General features: G+C 46.3%; 1 protein-coding gene across 3 annotated transcripts in view; it reads left to right on the top strand.

Moving 5' to 3' along the window:
- Positions 1-19,566, top strand: part of ZFP91 (ZFP91 zinc finger protein, atypical E3 ubiquitin ligase) — a 94,292-nt gene that overhangs the window by 70,814 nt on the left and 3,912 nt on the right. For all 3 annotated transcript variants that reach the window (XM_063958479.1, XM_063958478.1, XM_063958480.1), the window contains one exon: positions 13,773-13,851. In XM_063958479.1, coding sequence (XP_063814549.1) covers positions 13,773-13,851 — 79 coding nt within the window. The remainder of the gene's footprint in view (positions 1-13,772; positions 13,852-19,566) is intronic.

The following is a 19,566-nucleotide window of genomic DNA, read 5'->3' on the forward strand; positions in this document are numbered from 1 at the left end:
ATGACGTTTGTAGGAGTATGACATTGTGTCATAACCCCGTTTTTAGTCATGTTGCACAGTGCCACATACATGTAATGCCCCAGTACAGTGCCACATACATATAAAAACGCCAAAAAATGGGTGCCTCCACAGTGCCAGATACACATCTGTCGTCCCAACAGTGCCAGATACACGTGTCTCCCCAAACCCTCCCCCCACCAGTGCCAGATACCTATATATCCCCTTCCGTGGCAGATACCTATATGCCCCCCCCCCAGTGGCAGATACCTATATATCCCCTTCCGTGGCAGATACCTATATGCCGCCCCCCCCAGTGGCAGATACCTATATGCCCCCAACCCCCCCCCCCCCCCCCCCATGGCAGATACCTATATGCCCCCCCCCCCCCTTCAGTGGCAGATACCTATATGCCCTCCCAGTGGCAGATGTCTATATGCCCCACAATGCCAGATATGCCCCCTAGTTCCAGATACACATGTCCCTACAGTGCCAAATATGCCCCCAGTACCAGATGCAGGTATGCCCCCAGTACCAGATGCAGATATGCCCCCAGTGCCAGATACACATGTCCCCACAGTGCCAGATATGCCCCCCAGTGCCAGATACAGAAATGCCGCCAGTGCTAGATACACATGTCCCCCCAGTGCCAGATATGCCCCCAGTGCCAGATACACATGTCCCCACAGTGCCAGTGTGCTGCTCACCGCACTGCTGCTGTGAGGGGAGGAGGTCACAGCGTGTGGCTCTCCTGCCCCTCGGTCTCCGACGGCGGTACGGGTGGCTATCTTCAATTAGGCGCCGGTCCGCAAGCCAATCAAAGCCTGCGGTCCGGCAGCCAATCAGGAGCTTTAGCTTCCGGTCTGCAAGCTCTGATTGGCTCACGGGCCGTCGCTGAATTGAAGATAGACACTGAGGGGCAGGAAGGGCGCACGCGGCGCTCTCTTCCCCTCAAAGCAGCGCGGTGAGCAGCACTTGGAGGTGGCGGGGGGGTGAAGAGACGTGTGTGTCGGGCACCAGTGGCCGAGAGCCGACCTAGCCGCAAGCGGAGGATGGAAGAGCTGCATGCGGCTCGAGAGCCGCGGGTTGGCTACTGCTGTTATAGATTGTCAGTGGGAATGTTGACGTTACCCATGATGATGGTGGGGATAGGATAAGGAAGGAGGGAGACCGGATGAGAAATGTTCAGGCAATAGTTTGTGTGAAACTAGGAAGGATGGACCACAGCAGCAAGGAAAGTGAAAGGGTTGAATTGGATAGTATGTTTATCATGAACATGAGTGATGGGACATTTTGTAGAACTGTGTTGGGAAAATCCAACTCCACCTCTGGGTAATTCCGTGTCGTATCAACACACATTTTGTTAAAATTTTACCTTCCCAGCTCAGATTTTGTTCAGATTTGGTATATAAAGAGAACATATACAGGTTGAGTATCCCTTATCCAAAATGCTTGGGACCAGAAGTATTTTGGATATCGGATTTGTTCGTATTTTGGAATAATTGCATACCATAATGAGATATCATGGTGATGGGACCCAAGTCTAAGCACAGAGTACGTTTATGTTTCATATACACCTTGGCCCTCATTCCGAGTTGATCGCTCGCAAGGCGATTTTAGCAGAGTTACACACGCTAAGCCGCCGCCTACTGGGAGTGAATCTTAGCTTCTTAAAATTGCGACCGATGTATTCGCAATATTGCGATTACTAACTACTTAGCAGTTTCAGAGTAGCTTCAGACTTACTCGGCATCTGCGATCAGTTCAGTGCTTGTCGTTCCTGGTTTGACGTCATAAACACACCCAGCGTTCGCCCAGACACTCCTCCGTTTCTCCGGCCACTCCTGCGTTTTTTCCGGAAACGGTAGCGTTTTTAACCACACGCCCCTGAAACGACGTGTTTCCGCCCAGTAACACCCATTTCCTGTCAATCACATTACGATCGCCGGAGCGAAGAAAAAGCCGTGAGTAAAAATACTATCTTCATTGTTAAATTACTTGGCGCAGTCGCAGTGCGAATATTGCGCATGCGTACTAAGCGGAATTTTACTGCGATGCGATGAAATATACCGAGCGAACGACTCGGAATGAGGGCCCTTATACACACAGCCTGAAGGTCATTTAATACAATATGTTTAATAACTTTGTGTATTAAAGTTTGTGTACATTGAGACGTCAGAAAACAAAGGTTTCACTATCTCCCTCTCCCTCCAAAAATTCCGTATTTCGGAATATCCCATATTTCGGAATATTTGGATATGGGATACTCAACCTGTATAAGAAAAATACAAAATATTTATTAGATATCTTTTGCTGTTTCCAAATTATGGCTATGTAAACTTTAAAAAAAATCTGTCAAAACGTACAACCAGCATATTTTCAAATTGCCATAGCAGTTTGTCTAATTAAGCTAGAGAGTTGTCATTTTACTGTGTTTTTTATGCCCTTTCCTATGATATACAAAACAATTGGCTTTGTGAGGAAAAACTTTTTTTCTAAATTCAAACTGAAATTTATGATCATGATTATCTAAAAAAGTTATGAAAATTTCTGGAAAAAGCCTATACAGGTTGAGTATCCCTTATCCAAAATACTTGGGACCAGAGGTATTTTGGATATGGGATTTTTCCGTATTTTGGAATAATTGCATCCCATAATGAGATATCATGGTGATGGGACCTAAATCTAAGCACAGAATGCATTTATGTTTCATATACACCTCATACACACAGCCTGAAGGTCATTTTAGCCAATATATTTTATAACTTTGTGCATTAAACAAAGTGTGTCTACATTCACACAATTCATTTATGTTTCATATACACCTTATACACACAGCCTGAAGGTCATTTAATACAATATTTTAATAACTTTGTGTATTAAACAAAGTTTATGCACATTGAGCCATCAAAAAACAAATGTTTCACTATCTCATTCTCACTCAAAAAAGTCCGTATTTCGTAATATTCCGTATTTTGGAATATTTGGATATGGGATACTCAACCTGTACTAGTGTTAAAGGTTTGTCAGAATTTTAAAAGTGTGAGGATAATGGGTTCACAGTTAAAAATAATTTTAAAGCAAGGTAGTTTATTCAAAAAAGCCGGGTGTAATACAAGTAGTAACCGGTAATAATAGATTTGATGGCTTCATTAGTTTAATTATATAAATCAAGTTGAATAGAAACACATGACATTGTATTAGTCAGTCAACAATGTTAGCTGAAGATAGTTTGACAATACCACAGCTGTTTTTAAAGTGTCATCAGGAGACATGACCTAAATTCTTCCAGTTGGACTTATAGGGTCGACTTTGCATATTAGAGGTATCCATAGTATATCGGGCTTCGTTGGATAGAATAATGATGGTGAAAGTCTAGCTGGATGAAGGAAGGTCACTTTTAATTCGTCGTCATCTTTATTCTTGTCCATCACATACACAAGCTACTTTCTCTATCGTCCTAGTGGATGCTGGGGTTCCTGAAAGGACCATGGGGAATAGCGGCTCCGCAGGAGACAGGGCACAAAAAGTAAAGCTTTAGGATCAGGTGGTGTGCACTGGCTCCTCCCCCTATGAGCCTCAGTTAGATTTTTGTGCCCGGCCGAGAAGGGTGCAATCTAGGTGGCTCTCCTAAAGAGCTGCTTAGAAAAGTTTAGTTTAGGTTTTTTATTTTACAGTGAGTCCTGCTGGCAACAGGATCACTGCAACGAGGGACTTAGGGGAGAAGAAGTGAACTCACCTGCGTGCAGGATGGATTGGCTTCTTTGGCTACTGGACATTAGCTCCAGAGGGACGATCACAGGTACAGCCTGGATGGTCACCGGAGCCTCGCCGCCGGCCCCCTTGCAGATGCTGAAACGAGAAGAGGTCCAGAATCGGCGGCAGAAGACTCCTCAGTCTTCTTAAGGTAGCGCACAGCACTGCAGCTGTGCGCCATTTCCTCTCAGCACACTTCACACGGCAGTCACTGAGGGTGCAGGGCGCTGGGAGGGGGGCGCCCTGGGAGGCAAATGAAAACCTTTTTTTGGCTAAAAATACCTCACATATAGCCTCCGGGGGCTATATGGAGATATTTAACCCCTGCCAGAATCCATTAAAGAGCGGGAGACGAGCCCGCCGAAAAAGGGGCGGGGCCTATCTCCTCAGCACACAGCGCCATTTTCCCTCACAGAAAGACTGGAGGGAAGGCTCCCAGGCTCTCCCCTGCACTGCACTACAGAAACAGGGTTAAAACAGAGAGGGGGGGCACTAATTTGGCGTTAGAAATATATAAAAGATGCTATAAGGGAAAACACTTATATAAGGTTGTCCCTATATAATTATAGCGTTTTTGGTGTGTGCTGGCAAACTCTCCCTCTGTCTCTCCAAAGGGCTAGTGGGTCCTGTCCTCTATCAGAGCATTCCCTGTGTGTGTGCTGTGTGTCGGTACGTGTGTGTCGACATGTATGAGGACGATGTTGGTGAGGAGGCGGAGCAATTGCCTGTAATGGTGATGTCACTCTCTAGGGAGTCGACACCGGAATGGATGGCTTATTTAGGGAATTACGTGATAATGTCAATACGCTGCAAGGTCGGTTGACGACATGAGACGGCCGACAAACAATTAGTACCGGTCCAGACGTCTCAGAAACACCGTCAGGGGTTTTAAAACGCCCGTTTACTTTAGTCGGTCGACACAGACACAGACACGGACACTGAATCCAGTGTCGACGGTGAATAAACAAACGTATTCCTTATTAGGGCCACACGTTAAGGGCAATGAAGGAGGTGTTACATATTTCTGATACTACAAGTACCACAAAAGAGGGTATTATGTGGGATGTGAAAAAACTACCGTAGTTTTTCCTGAATCAGATAAATTAAATGAAGTGTGTGATGATGCGTGGGTTCCCCCCGATAGAAAATTATGGGCGGTATACCCTTTCCCGCCAGAAGTTAGGGCGCGTTGGGAAACACCCCTTAGGGTGGATAAGGCGCTCACACGCTTATCAAAACAAGTGGCGGTACCGTCTATAGATAGGGCCGTCCTCAAGGAGCCAGCTGACAGGAGGCTGGAAAATATCATAAAAAGTATATACACACATACTGGTGTTATACTGCGACCAGCGATCGCCTCAGCCTGGATGTGCAGAGCTGGGGTGGCTTGGTCGGATTCCCTGACTAAAAATATTGATACCCTTGACAGGGACAGTATTTTATTGACTATAGAGCATTTAAAGGATGCATTTTCTATATATGCGAGATGCACAGAGGGATATTTGCACTCTGGCATCAAGAGTAAGTGCGATGTCCATATCTGCCAGAAGATGTTTATGGACACGACAGTGGTCAGGTGATGCAGATTCCAAACGGCACAAAGGTGTATTGCCGTATAAAGGAAGAGGAGTTATTTGGGGTCGGTCCATCGGACCTGGTGGCCACGGCAACTGCTGGAAAATCCACCGTTTTTACCCTAAGTCACATCTCTGCAGAAAAAGACACCGTCTTTTCAGCCTCAGTCCTTTCGTCCCTATAAGAGTCATATCTGCCCAGGGATAGAGGAAAGGGAAGAAGACTGCAGCAGGCAGCCCATTCCCAGGAACAGAAGCGTTCCACCGCTTCTGCCAAGCTCTCAGCATGACGCTGGGACCGTACAGGACCCCTGGATCCTACATGTAGTATCCCAGGGGTACAGATTGGAATGTCGAGACGTTTCCCCTTCGCAGGCTCCTGAAGTCTGGTTTACCAAGGTCTCCCTCCGACAAGGAGGCAGTATGGGAAACAATTCACAAGCTGTATTCCCAGCAGGTGATAATCAAATTACCCCTCCTACAACAAGAAAAGGGGTATTATTCCACATTATATTGTGGTACTGAAGCCAGAAGGCTAGGTGAGACCTATTCTAAATCTAAAAAAATTTGAACACTTACAAAGGTTCAAATCAAGATGGAGTCACTCAGAGCAGTGATAACGAACCAGGAAGAAGGGGACTATATAGTGTCCCGAGACATCAGGGATGCTTACCTCCATGTCCAAAATTTGCCCTTCTCACTAAGGGTACCTCAGGTTCGTGGTACAGAACTGTCACTATCAGTTTCAGACGCTGCCGTTTGGATTGTCCACGGCACCCCGGGTCTTTACCAAGGTAATGGCCGAAATGATGATTCTTCTTCGAAGAAAAGGCGTCTTAATTATCCCTTACTTGGACGATCTCCTGATAAGGGCAAAGTCCAGGGAACAGTTGGAGGTCGGAGTAGCACTATCTCGGATACTGCTACAACAGCACGGGTGGATTCTGAATATTCCAAAATCGCAGCTGATCCCGACGACAAGTCTGCTGTGCCTAGGGATGATTCTGGACACAGTCCAGAAAAAGGTGTTTCTCCCGGAAGAGAAAGCCAGGGAGTTATCCGAGCTAGTCAGGAACCTCCTAAAATCAGTGCATCATTGCACAAGGGTCCTGGTAAAGATGGTGACTTCCTACGAAGCAATTCCATTCGGCAGATTTCACGCAAGAATTTTTCAGTGGGATCTGCTGGACAAATGGTCCGGATCGCATCTTCAGATGCATCAGTGGATAACCCTATATCCAAGGACAAGGGTGTCTCTCCTGTGGTGGTTACAGAGTGCTCATCTTCTAGAGGGCCGCAGATTCGGCATTCAGGATTGGATGCTGGTGACCACGGAGGCCAGCCCGAGAGGCTGGGGAGCAGTCACACAAGGAAAAAATTTCCAGGGAGTGTGATCAAGTCTGGAGATTTTTCTCCACATAAATATACTGGAGCTAAGGGTAAATTTATAATACTCTAAGCTTAGCAAGACCTCTGCTTCAAGGTCAGCCGGTATTGATCCAGTGGGAAAAACATCACGGCAGTCGCCCACGTAAATAGACAGGGCGGCACAAGAAGCAGGAGGGCAATGGCAAAAACTGCAAGGACTTTTCGCTGGGCGGAAAATCATGTGATAGCACTGTCAGCAGTGTTTCATTCCGGGAATGGAAACTGGGAAGCAGACTTCCTCAGCAGGCACGACCTCCACCCGGCAGAATGGAAACTTCATCGGGAAGTTTTCCACATGATTGTAAACCGTTGGGAAATACCAAAGGTGGACATGATGGCGTCCCGTCTGAACAAAAAACGGGACAGGTATTGCGCCAGGTTAAGAGACCCTCAGGCAATAGCTGTGGACGTTCTGGTAACACCATGGATGTACCAGTCGGTGTATGTGTTCCATCCTCTGCTTCTCATACCTAAGGTACTGAGACTTATAAGACGTAGAGGAGTAAGAACTATACTCATGGCTCCGGATTGGCCAAGAAGGACTTGGTACCCGGAACTTCAAGAGATGCTCACAGAGGACTTATGGCCTCTGCCGCTAAGAAGGGACTTGTTTCAGCAAGTACCATGTCTGTTCCAAGACTTACCGCAGCTGCGTTTGACGGCATGGCGGTGGAACGCCGGATCCTAAGGGAAAAAGGCATTCCGGAAGAGGTCATTCCTACCCTGGTCAAAGCCAGAAAGGAGGTGACCGCACAACATTATCACCACATGTGGCAAAAATATGTTGCGTGGTGTGAGGCCAGAAAGGCCCCACGAAGAAATTTCAACTCGGTCGATTCCTGCATTTCCTGCAAACAGGAGTGTCTATGGGCCTCAAATTGGGGTCCATTAAGGTTCAAATTTCGGCCCTGTCGATTTTCTTCCAGAAAGAAGTGGCTTCAGTTCCTGAAGTCCAGAAGTTTGTCAAGGGAGTATTGCATATACAACCCCCTTTTGTGCCTCCAGTGGCACTGTGGGATCTCAACGTAGTTCTGGGATTCCTCAAATCACATTGGTTTAAAACCAGTCAAATCTGTGGATTTGAAGCATCTCACATGAAAAGTGACCATGCTCTTGGCCCTGGCCTGGACCAGGCGAGTGTCAAATTGGTGGTTTTTTTCTCAAAAAAGCCCATATCTGGTTGTCCATTTGGACAGGGCAGAGCTGCGGACTCGTCCCCAGTTCTCTCCCTAAGGTGGTGTCAGTGTTTCACCTGAACCAGCTTATTTTGGTGCCTTGCGCCTACTAGGGACTTGGAGGACTCCAGGTTGCTAGATGTTGTCAGGGCCCTGTAAATATAGGTTCCAGGACGGCTGGAGTCAGGAAAACTGACTTGCTGTTATCCTGTATGCACCCAACAAACTGGGTGCTCTTGCTTCTAAGCAGACTATTGCTAGTTGGATGTGTAATACAATTCAGCTTGCACATTATGTGGCAGGCCTGCCACAGCCAAAATATGTAAATGCCCATTCCACAAGGAAGGTGGGCTTATCTTGGGCGGCTGCCCGAGGGGTCTCGGCTTTACAACTTTGCCGAGCGGCTATTTAGTCAGGGGCAAACACGTTGGTAAAATCCTACAAATTTGATACCCTGGCTAAGGAGGACCTGGAGTTCTCTCATTCGGTGCTGCAGAGTCATCCGCACTCTCCCGCCCGTTTGGGAGCTTTGGTATTATCCCCATGGTCCTTTCAGGAACCCCAGCATCCACTAGGACGATAGAGAAAATAAGAATTTACTTACCGATAATTCTATTTCTCGGAGTCCGTAGTGGATGCTGGGCGCCCATCCCTAGTGCGGATTATCTGCAATACTTGTACATACAGTAGTTACAAAAATCGGGTTATTATTGTTGTGAGCCATCTTTTCAGAGGCTCCGCTGTTATCATACTGTTAACTGGGTTCAGATCACAGGTTGTACAGTGTGATTGGTGTGGCTGGTATGAGTCTTACCCGGGATTCATAAATCCTTCCTTATTGTGTACGCTCGTCCGGGCACAGTATCCTAACTGAGGCTTGGAGGAGGGTCATAGGGGGAGGAGCCAGTGCACACCACCTGATCCTAAAGCTTTACTTTTTGTGCCCTGTCTCCTGCGGAGCCGCTATTCCCCATGGTCCTTTCAGGAACCCCAGCATCCACTACGGACTCCGAGAAATAGAATTATCGGTAAGTAAATTCTTATTATTTCTTTTATACGCAACGGATATACAGTGCGTCCGGAAAGTATTCACAGGGCTTCACTTTTTCCACATTTTGTTATGTTACAGCCTTACTCCAAAATGGAATAAATTACTTTTTTTTTCTCTCAAAATTCTACACGCAATAACCCATAATTACCATGTGGGGAAAAAATTGAGGTTTTTTTTAGATTTTTGCTAATTTATTTAAAATACAAAAATAAATCACGTGTACATAAGTATTCACAGCGTTTGTTCAATACTTTTGTTGATGCACTTTTGGCAGCAATTACAGCCTCAAGTCTTTTTGAGTATGATTCCACAAGCTTGGCACACCTATCTTTGGCCAGTTTCGCCCATTCCTCTTTGCAGCAGCTCTCAAGCTCCATCAGGTTGAATGGGAAGCACAGCAATTTTCAGATCTCTCCAGAGATGTTCAATCGGATTCAAGTCTGGGCTCTGGCTGGGCCACTCCAGGACATTCACAGAGTTATCCTGAAGCCACTCCTTTGATATCTTGGCTGTGTGCTTAGGGTCGTTGTCCTTCTGAAAGTTGAACCGTCGCCCCAGTCTGAGGTCAAGAGCGCTCTGGAACAGGTTTTCATCCAGGATGTCTCTGTACATTGCTGTATTCATCTTTCACTCTATCCTGACTAGTTTGCCAATTCCTGCCGCTGAAAAACATCCCCACAGCATGATGCTGCCACCACCATGCTTCACTGTAGGGATGGTATTGGCCTGGTGATGAGCGGTGCCTGGTTTTCTCAAAAGGCTGCAGCAATGTGTTCCCGTTTTAGTATTCATGTTTAAAATTGTGCAAACGGTATACAATATACCTATGAGACCTATAGTGGATTATTAGAAGCCAAACCTGCTTATATTAGAGAGGAGTCTGTAAACGCATTTATATACCTGAAACTCTATCTATACGCTGTGGTATAGCTGACATTAATAATAAATAAGAGAGACTACAGGGGTTAATGCCAGATACTAGATTGTCCCTGTACATAGCGGATATTTAGTGTCATTGTACGTATACTGCAGTCAGCCGACAAACAGGGGCATGATCCTTTGGTATCTGCATAATTTATAACGTATCTGAATGTGACTAGCAATATTTAAACGTTATTAATATGCCCCGCATGGACACAATTTAATATTGCTGAGTACCAGTAACGACTGCTGATTAAATATATACGTAATACCAACTTACATAAACGGTGTGGAACACTGTGGTATCAACATCACATGGGATATATTATAATCCATCTATCCTGTACGTTTATCTGAGCATCAGTAATAACAGTAATTGGTGTCAGAGATTACTAAGATTTTTAAATTAGATAGTTTCTAATACAGGGCAGTGGAATTATTCACCCTGGCTTATCCCCATCAGTTGCTTCTAACACAATATCATATTAGCACTTCCTGCACCATATGATATTCTAGAATTTCAGGCATAAGTTACATATTTAGCAACATTGTGTCACTCCTCAATTTATGACATTAGAATCAAGTAACCATAATCACAGCCTTAGGGGCAGGAGTGGAGATCTTTTGTTGCACATTTTTATATAAATAAAACTTGGTTACAATTTGATGTAACAGTTTGCAACTTTCAAGCAAGACAGCACATCTCCCTCTATCGCAGCATAGTAGGCTCAAATGAATATGAAAACCGCAGGTCTCATATGAGTATAGCACTGACACAGTGCTGTGCAAATATATGCATGTGAATCCACAATTGTAATAAACACAGGAAAATATATGAAGGGAGAAACACATTAGCTCTGTTTTTAAATCTTTATTCACATTAGCTCTATTTCTGTCACCTTCTATTTACTGTCTCTTATTCTATGAATTTTAATATTTCGCTCTATTTTCAATAAAGGACAATTTAGTCCCATACAAATGCATAATAAAATAAACCTCTACATCAATTAAGGTTACTGAGCATTTAAGCCCTTATTTGACATTGCTGCTGGGGATATATATGTGTCATAACAATAATTGTATCAACGATTCAGTAGTTGGATGAGTGCACCTTAAATTTATCTGGTTTCTTTTTCTTTTCCCCTTTCTATGGGGATTTGACTCCATATCCTTGTTTAAACCAGTTGGTAGCACCTTTATGAGCCTTTGAACCTTTTTTCATTTATGTATGTATATATGTATATATGCATGCGAATCCCTATAATAGGGTTTAATTAGATATAATTATAGGCACTCCAACTTTGTGACTTACAACATAACTCATAAATCTCGGTGCGGGTTACCCTCCAGACCTGGTGAAAGCTTTTTGCCTGACCAGTACTGGAACTTTTGTTTTCTCCAAAGAGGTCACCTGGCATTCACACTAAAGAGTTCAATCTTTGTCTCAGCAGACCAGAGAATTTTGTTTCTCATGGTCTGAGAGTCCTTCACGTGCTTTTTGGAAAACTCCAGGCGGGCTGCCATGTGCTTTTTACTAAGGAGTGGCTTCCGTCTGGCCACTCTACCATACAGGCCTCATTGGTGGATTGCTGCAGAGATGGTTGTCCTTCTGGAAGGTTCTCCTCTCTCCACAGAGGAATGCTGTAGCTCTGACAGAGTGACCATCGGATTCTTAGTCACCTCCCTGACTAGGGTGCTTCTCCCCCAATTGCTCAGTTTAAACGGACGGCCAGCTCTAGGAAGAGTCCTGGTGATTCTGAACTTCTTCCATTTCCGGATGATGGAGGCCACTGTGCTCATTGCGATCTTCAAAGCAGCAGACATTTTTATGTACCCTTCCCCAAATTTGTGCCTCGAGACCATCCTGTCTTGGAGGTCTACAGACAAGTCCTTTGACTTCATGCTTGGTTTGTGCTCAGATATGCACTGTCAAGTGTGGGGCCTTATATAGACAGGTGTGTGTGCCTTTCCAAATCATGCCCAATCAACTGAATTGACCATAGGTGGACTCTAATTAAGCTGTAGGAACACCTCAAGGATGATCAGTGGAAACAGGGTGCACCTGAGCTCAATTTTGAGCTTCATGGCAAAGGCTGTGAATACTTGTACATGTGATTTTCTTATTTTTTTATTTTTAATAAATTTGCAGAAATCTCAAACTTTTTTCACGTTGTTATTATGGGGTATTGTGTGTACAATTTTGAGGGGAAAATGAATTTATTCCATTGTGGAATGAGGCTGTAACATAACAATGTGGAAAAATGAAGCGCTGGAAATACTTTCCGGATGCACTGTATAACTTTATAAATGGGCAGTAGATAATATATCTGGAATTAATTTGGCGTTCACAACGTAAGAAGACTATATTGAGTCTGAAACATTTTTGAATGAATGATCATTTCAGCAAGTCAGTAACTATTCAGGGAACACAACAGTATCATGATTTTATACCTGTTGATTGAAGTACATAAAAATATCTGTGAAAACCTTTTCTAAGGCTACAACATCATCTACAGTATTCATTACAAAATCTCTAGATTAACTCCACTAGAAACAAATAAGTGGCTATATACGTTGTGTATTTATTTATTTTTTTATGTATTTTAGTTGTTTTTTTTATATAAATATGATATTGGACCATCATCTGGAAGCTGCTCAAAGTTTAAAAGCACATAGATTGGTCAATATGTTCAGTTGTTGTTGTTTTGTTGTTGTTAACCGGTTGGTTATGGGATCTCGGTAGTCATATGCCGACCTCAGCATCCCGACTGTTTGAAATGGGGTGAAGGAGGCAGCTAAGTCTAACCTTGTCCCTTTCCCTAACCCTCCCTCCCGATGGTCCAAATCCCAACTGCTTCTTGGTGTTTCACCTAATCGCTAACCCACCCTTCCCGCAGCTTAACCCTAACCCAACCACTGTACTTACCTCCGTGATCTGTCGCTATCCTGGTATTGGGCTTCTGTCTGTCGGGATCCTGAATGACTTAATTTTGACCAGATCCAGAGGCAAAGGCTTACCAAAACTAGACCGTTAAAGACTAAGGCCCAGATTTATCAAGCCGTGGAGAGTGATAAATTGCAAGGTGATAAAGTACCAACCAACCAGCTCCTGCCATATTACAGGCTGTGTTTGAAAAATGACAATTATGGGCTGATTGGTACTTTTTCACCGTGCAATTTACCACTCTCCAAGGCTTGATAAATCTGGGTCTAAAATTTGTCTACTGTTACCTGCAGATAGTAGTGCTAGAATTGTAGGCAACATGAAGCCACGGATCCATCCATACTCATTTTATTGAATGTCTGTGCAAATAAACAATGTCTGCTATAACTACAGTTCTACCTCTGACACTACATAAAGCAGGGAAATTGCAATATACACTGGCCTCTGCTTCGCTGAAGAGTTCTATAGAACTAGAAAGGACGTTTGTGAATAACATTCTGTAGTTATGATGTGCTCACATGCATGTGATTGTCATGTGGCAGGTTCCATGACTTCCAGGTAACTGCCCCTTGGCACATGTGTCACTGCTGTTTGCCTGAAAGGGAGTTAATGTGTAAATATGAGCGAGGGAGATGTGTGGTGATTCCCAGTTGCTGCCTGGTTAAAGTTCAAAAATGATCTCCGTTACTGACTATAATGTCATGTAACGAGGATTAGGTCATGCTGCCCAATAAACCATTAGCTTTCATGCTTATACTACAGTACTCAGAGTGGGTGCTGTTTGCTTGTCTGGTAATACCCAGTGTAACTGCTGAGTGTGCAGCCTTCTCTAAAGGTTTAATAACATTGTAGTCCTTCCCGGAAGTGTGGATTCAGCGATTGTATGTTCTTATTTACTAATCCCTGATGTGTGACCCTGTGATCAGGAAGAAGCCCCCTCTTCAGTACGTGCGCTGTGAGATGGAGGGATGTGGGACTGTACTGGCACACCCCAGGTACCTGCAGGTGAGTGCAGAACGCTGGGAGAATAATGTTACCCAATTTTTTTATTTTTTTAAAGTATTTAGTAGCTGCACCTGTTTTCTTCTCTTCTTCTTTTGGGTGCCCAGTGCAGTAAATGATACACAGCTGGGTGTCTGGTCAGAAAGCTGACTTTCAGAGGGGTCGGCAGGTTCTGAATGACAGCAGTCAGAATGTTGACATGGACTATAGGTCAACATGGCTAAAATGTGCGTAAGGTCAGCATTTAACATGGTGACACCAGAATGTCGACATGCAGTTTTTTGCTTATTCTTAGTTTCTCTGATGTCCTAGTGGATGCTGGGAACTCCGTAAGGACCATGGGGAATAGCGGCTCCGCAGGAGACTGGGCACAAGAAGAAAGCTTTAGGACTACCTGGTGTGCACTGGCTCCTCCCCCTATGACCCTCCTCCAAGCCTCAGTTAGATTTTTGTGCCCGACCGAGCAGGGTGCAATCTAGGGGGCTCTCCTGAGCTTCTTAGATAAAAGTTAGTTTTAGGTTTTTTATTTTCAGTGAGACCTGCTGGCAACAAGCTCACTGCATCGAGGGACTAAGGGGAGAAGAAGCGAACCTGCCTGCTTGCAGCTAGCTTGGGCTTCTTAGGCTACTGGACACCATTAGCTCCAGAGGGATCGAACACAGGCCCAGCCTCGGAGTCCGGTCCCAGAGCCGCGCCGCCGGCCCCCTTACAGAAGCAAGAAGAGGTCCGGAAAATCGGCGGCAGAAGACATCAGTCTTCATCAAGGTAGCGCACAGCACTGCAGCTGTGCGCCATTGCTCCTCATGCACACCTCACACTGCGGTCACTGATGGGTGCAGGGCGCTGGGGGGGGGGGGGCGCCCTGAGCAGCAATATTAACACCTTGGCTGGCAAAAATACATCGCATATAACCCCCAGGGCTATATGGATGTACATTAACCCCTGCCAGAATCCATAAAAATGCGGGAATAAAGTCAGCGAAAAAGGGGCGGAGCCTATCTCAGCACACTGGCGCCATTTTTCCCTCACAGCTCCATTGGAGGGAAGCTCCCTGGCTCTCCCCTGCAGTTAATACACTACAGAAAGGGTTAAAAAGAGAGGGGGGGCACAATTTAGGCGCAGTATACATATATATATGCAGCTATAAGGGAAAACACTTTTTATAGGTGCTATCCCTGTGATATATAGCGCCCTGGTGTGTGCTGGCATACTCTCCCTCTGTCTCCCCAAAGGGCTTTGTGGGGTCCTGTCCTCTATCAGAGCATTCCCTGTGTGTGTGCTGTGTGTCGGTACTGCTGTGTCGACAGGTATGTGGAGGATAATGAGGTGGAGGCGGAGCGAATGCCTGTAAATATGTTGTCACCCCCTGCGGGGTCGACACCGGTGTGGTTGAACTTATGGAAGGATTACGTGAAAGTGTCAACTCCTTACATAAAAGGTCGACGACACAGAACAGCCGACTACTCAGCTTGTGCCTGTTCCAGCGTCTCAAATGTCATGGGGGGCTCTAAAATTGCCCGCTACCTCAGATAACAGACACAGATGTCGACACGGATACTGACTCCAGTGTCGACGTCGATGAGACTGGTGTACCCTCCAAATAGGTCCACCCGTTACAGGATTGAGGCAATGAAAAATGTATTACACATTTATGATTATACCCCAGGTACCACATAAAAGGGTTTTGTGTTTGGTGAGAGAAAACTATTAGTAGTTTTTCCTGCATCTGAGAAATTAAATGAGGTGTGTGAGGACTTTCCCCGGTAAGAAATTGATAATTTCTAAAACGGTTATTGGCAGCGTACCCTTTCCCGCCAGAGGATAGGTCACGCGGGGAAACACCCCATAGGGTAGATACAGCGCTTACACGCTTATCAGAAAAGGTGGCACTACCGTCTCCGGATACGGCCGCCCTGAAGGGACCTGCTGATAGAAAGCAGGAGGTTACCCTATAAGATATAGTCACACACTAGGGCATTATATTGCGACCAGCCGTTGCTTCGGCATGGATGTGCAGTGCTCCCGCTGCGTGGTCAGATTCCCTGTCGGAAAATAACTATGGATAGGGACAATATTTTGCTGAAAATAGAGCATATAAAAGACGTGGTCTTATACATGCGTGATGCACAGAGGGATATTTGCCGGCTGGCATCAAAAATAAGCGCTAGGTCCATTGCCGCCAGACGGGGGTTATGGACTTGGCAATGGTCAGGCGATGCCGACTCGAATCGGCACATGGAAGTTGCCCTATAAGGGGGTAAAACTGTTTGGGAATGGTTTTTCAGACCTCGTTTCCACAGCTACTGTTGGGAAATCGATTTTTTTGCCACAGGCTACCCCACAACAAAAGAAAGCACCGAATCATCAAGTACAGTCCTTTCGGCCCCAGAAAAGCAAGAGGGCTAGAGGCTCATCCTTTCTGCCGAGAGGCAAAGGTAGAGAAAAAAGCTGCAACACACAGCTAGTTCCCAAGAGCAGAAGTCCTCCCTGCGTCCGGTAGGTCCACAGCATGGTGCGGGGGCTGCTCAGGCGGACCCGGGTACGGTGGGGGCCCGTCTCAGAAATTTCAGCGGACAGTGGGCTCTCTCACATGGATCCCTGGGTCCTTCAAGTAGTATCTAAGGCGTACAGGCTGGAGTTCGAGACGTTCTTCCCCCCGCCGTTTCCTAAAATCTGCCTTACTGGCACCTCCCTCTGCCAGGGAGATGGTGTTGGTGGATATTCAACACTATAATCACAACAAGTGATTGTCAAGGTGCCCCTCCTTCAGCAAGGAAGGGGTTACTATTCCACAGTGGTTGTGGTACCGAAACGTTTCGGTGAGACCCATCTTGAAATTAAAATACTGGAACTTTTATATCAGAAGATTCAAGTTCAAGATGGAATCGCTCAGGGCGGATATTACGGGCCTGGACGAGGGGGATTACAGGGTCTCCCTGGACATCAAGGATGCGTACCTGCATGTCCCCATTTACCCTCCTCACCAGGAGTACCTCAGATATGTGGTACAGGACTGTCACTATCAGTTCCAGACGCGGCCGGTGGAATTGTCCACGGCACCGAAGGTCTTTACCTAGGTAATGGCCGAAGTGATGATACTCCTTCGCAAGAAGGAAGTTTTTATTATCCCGTACTTGGACGATCTCCTAATAAAGGCGAGGTCCAAAGAACAGTTGGTAGTGGGGGTAGCACTCTCTCGGGAAGTGCTACAACAGCACGACTGGATTCTCAATATTCCAAAGTCACAGCTGGTCCCGACGACACGTCTTCTGTTCCTGGGAATGTTTCTGAACGCAGACCAGAAAAGAGTGTTTCTTCCAGTGGAAAAAGCCGAGGAGTTGTCATCTCTAGTCAGAGACATCCTAAAACCAGGACAGGTGTCAGTACATCAATGCACACGAGTCCTGGGAAAAATGGTAGCTTCGTACGAAGCATAATTCCATTCGGAAGACTCCACGCAAGGACGTTCCAGTGGGACCTGTGGGACTAATGGTCCGGGTCCCATCTACAGATACAACAGCGGATAACCCTGTCAGCAAGAAACAGTGTGTCGCTGCTGTGGTGGCAGCAGAGGGCTCATCTACTAGAGGGCCGCAGATTCGGAATACAGGACTGGGTCCTGGTGACCACGGATGCCAGCCTTCGGGGCTGGGGTGCAGTCACACAGGGAAGAAATTTCCAAGGAGATTTCGCTTCACGTAAATATTCTGCAGCGAAGGGCCATTTACAATGCCCTAAGCCAAGCAAGGCCCCTGCTTCAGAACCAGCCGGTACTGATCCAATCAGACGACATCACGGCGGTCGCCCATGTAAACAGACAGGGCGGCACAAGAAGCAGGATGGCGATGGCAGAAGCCACAAGGATTCTCCGATGGGCGACCTACACCCAGGAGAATGGGGACTTCATTCAGAAGTTTTCCAAATGCGGGTAAACCGTTGGGAATGACCACGGGTGGACATGATGGCGTCCCGCCTCAACAAGAAGTTGAAAAGATATTGCGCCAGGTCAAGGGACCCTCAGGCGATCGCTGGGGACGCTCTAGTGACACCGTGGGTGTACCAGTCGGTTTATGTGTCTCCTCCTCTACCTCTCATACCCAAGGTACTGAGAATAATAAGAAGGCGAGGAGTGAAAACCATACTCGGGGTTCCGGATTGGCCATGAAGAGCTTGGTACCCGGAACTTCAAGAGATGCTGGCAGAGGACCCTTGGCCTCTGCCGCTTAGACAAGACCTGCTGCAGTAGGCACCCTGTCTATTCCAAGACTTACCGCGGCTGCGTTTGACGGCATGGCGGTAGAACACCGGATCCTAAAGGAAAAGGGTATTCCGAAGGAAGTCATCCCTACCCTGATCATAGCCAGGAAGGATGTCACCGCAAGACATTATCGCCGCGTTTGGCGAAAATTTGTTGCTTGGTGGGAGGCCATGAAGGCCCCGACGGAGGAATTTCAACTATGTCGATTCCTGCAAGCAGGGGTGACGTTTGGGCCTCACATTGGGGTCCATCAAGGTCCAGATTTCGGCTCTGTCGATTTTCTTCCAGAAAGAACTGGCTTCACTGCCTGAAGTTCAGACTTTGGTTAAAGGAGTACTACATATTCAGCCTCCTTTTGTGCCTCCTGTGGCACTTTTTGGATCTCAACGTGGTGTTGGATTTTCTAAAGTCGCATTGGTTGAGCCACTTAAAACCATGGAGCTAAAGTATCTCGCGTGGAAAGTGGTCATGCTGTTGGCCTTGGCCTTGGCCAGGCGTGTGTCAGAATTGGCGGCTTTGTCATGTAAAAGCCCTTATCTGTTTTTCTATATGGATAGGGCAGAGTTGAGGACTCGTCCTCATTTTCTCCCAAAGGTGGTCTCAGGTTTTCACTTGAACCAACCTATTGTGGTGCCTGCGGCTACTAGGGACTTGGAGGATTCCAAGTTGCTGGACGTAGTCAGGGCCCTGAAAATTTTATTTTTCCAGGACGGCTAGAGTCAGGAAAACTGACTCGCTGTTTATCCTGATGGCACCCAACAAGCTGGGTGCTCCTGCTTCTAAGCAGTCTATTGCGCGCTGGATTTGTAGCACTATTCAGCTGGCGCATTCTGCGGTAGGATGACCGCAGCCTAAATCAATAAAAGCCCATTCCGCAAGGAAGGTGGGCTCATCTTGGGCGGCTGCCCGAGGGGTCTCTGCTTTACAACTTTGCCGAGCAGCTACTTGGTCAGGGGCAAACACGTTTGCAAAATTCTATGAATTTGATACCCTGGCTGAGGAGGACCTGGAGTTCTCTCATTCGGTGCTGCAGAGTCATCCGCACTCTCCCGCCCGTTTGGGAGCTTTGGTATAATCCCCATGGTCCTTACGGAGTTCCCAGCATCCACTAGGACGTCAGAGAAAATAAGAATTTACTTACCGATAATTCTATTTCTCGTAGTCCGTAGTGGATGCTGGGCGCCCATCCCAAGTGCGGATTGTCTGCAATACTTGTACATAGTTACTGTTAACTAATCGGGTTCTTGTTGTGAGCCATCTATTCAGAGGCTCCTCTGTTATCATGCTGTTAACTGGGTTTCATATCACAAGTTGTACGGTGTGATTGGTGTGGCTGGTATGAGTCTTACCCGGGATTCAAAATCCTTCCTTATTGTGTACGCTCGTCCGGGCACAGTATCCTAACTGAGGCTTGGAGGAGGGTCATAGGGGGAGGAGCCAGTGCACACCAGGTAGTCCTA

Source organism: Pseudophryne corroboree, chromosome 3 (genome assembly GCF_028390025.1).
Source record: "Pseudophryne corroboree isolate aPseCor3 chromosome 3, aPseCor3.hap2, whole genome shotgun sequence".
NCBI classification, from domain to species: Eukaryota; Metazoa; Chordata; class Amphibia; order Anura; family Myobatrachidae; genus Pseudophryne; species Pseudophryne corroboree.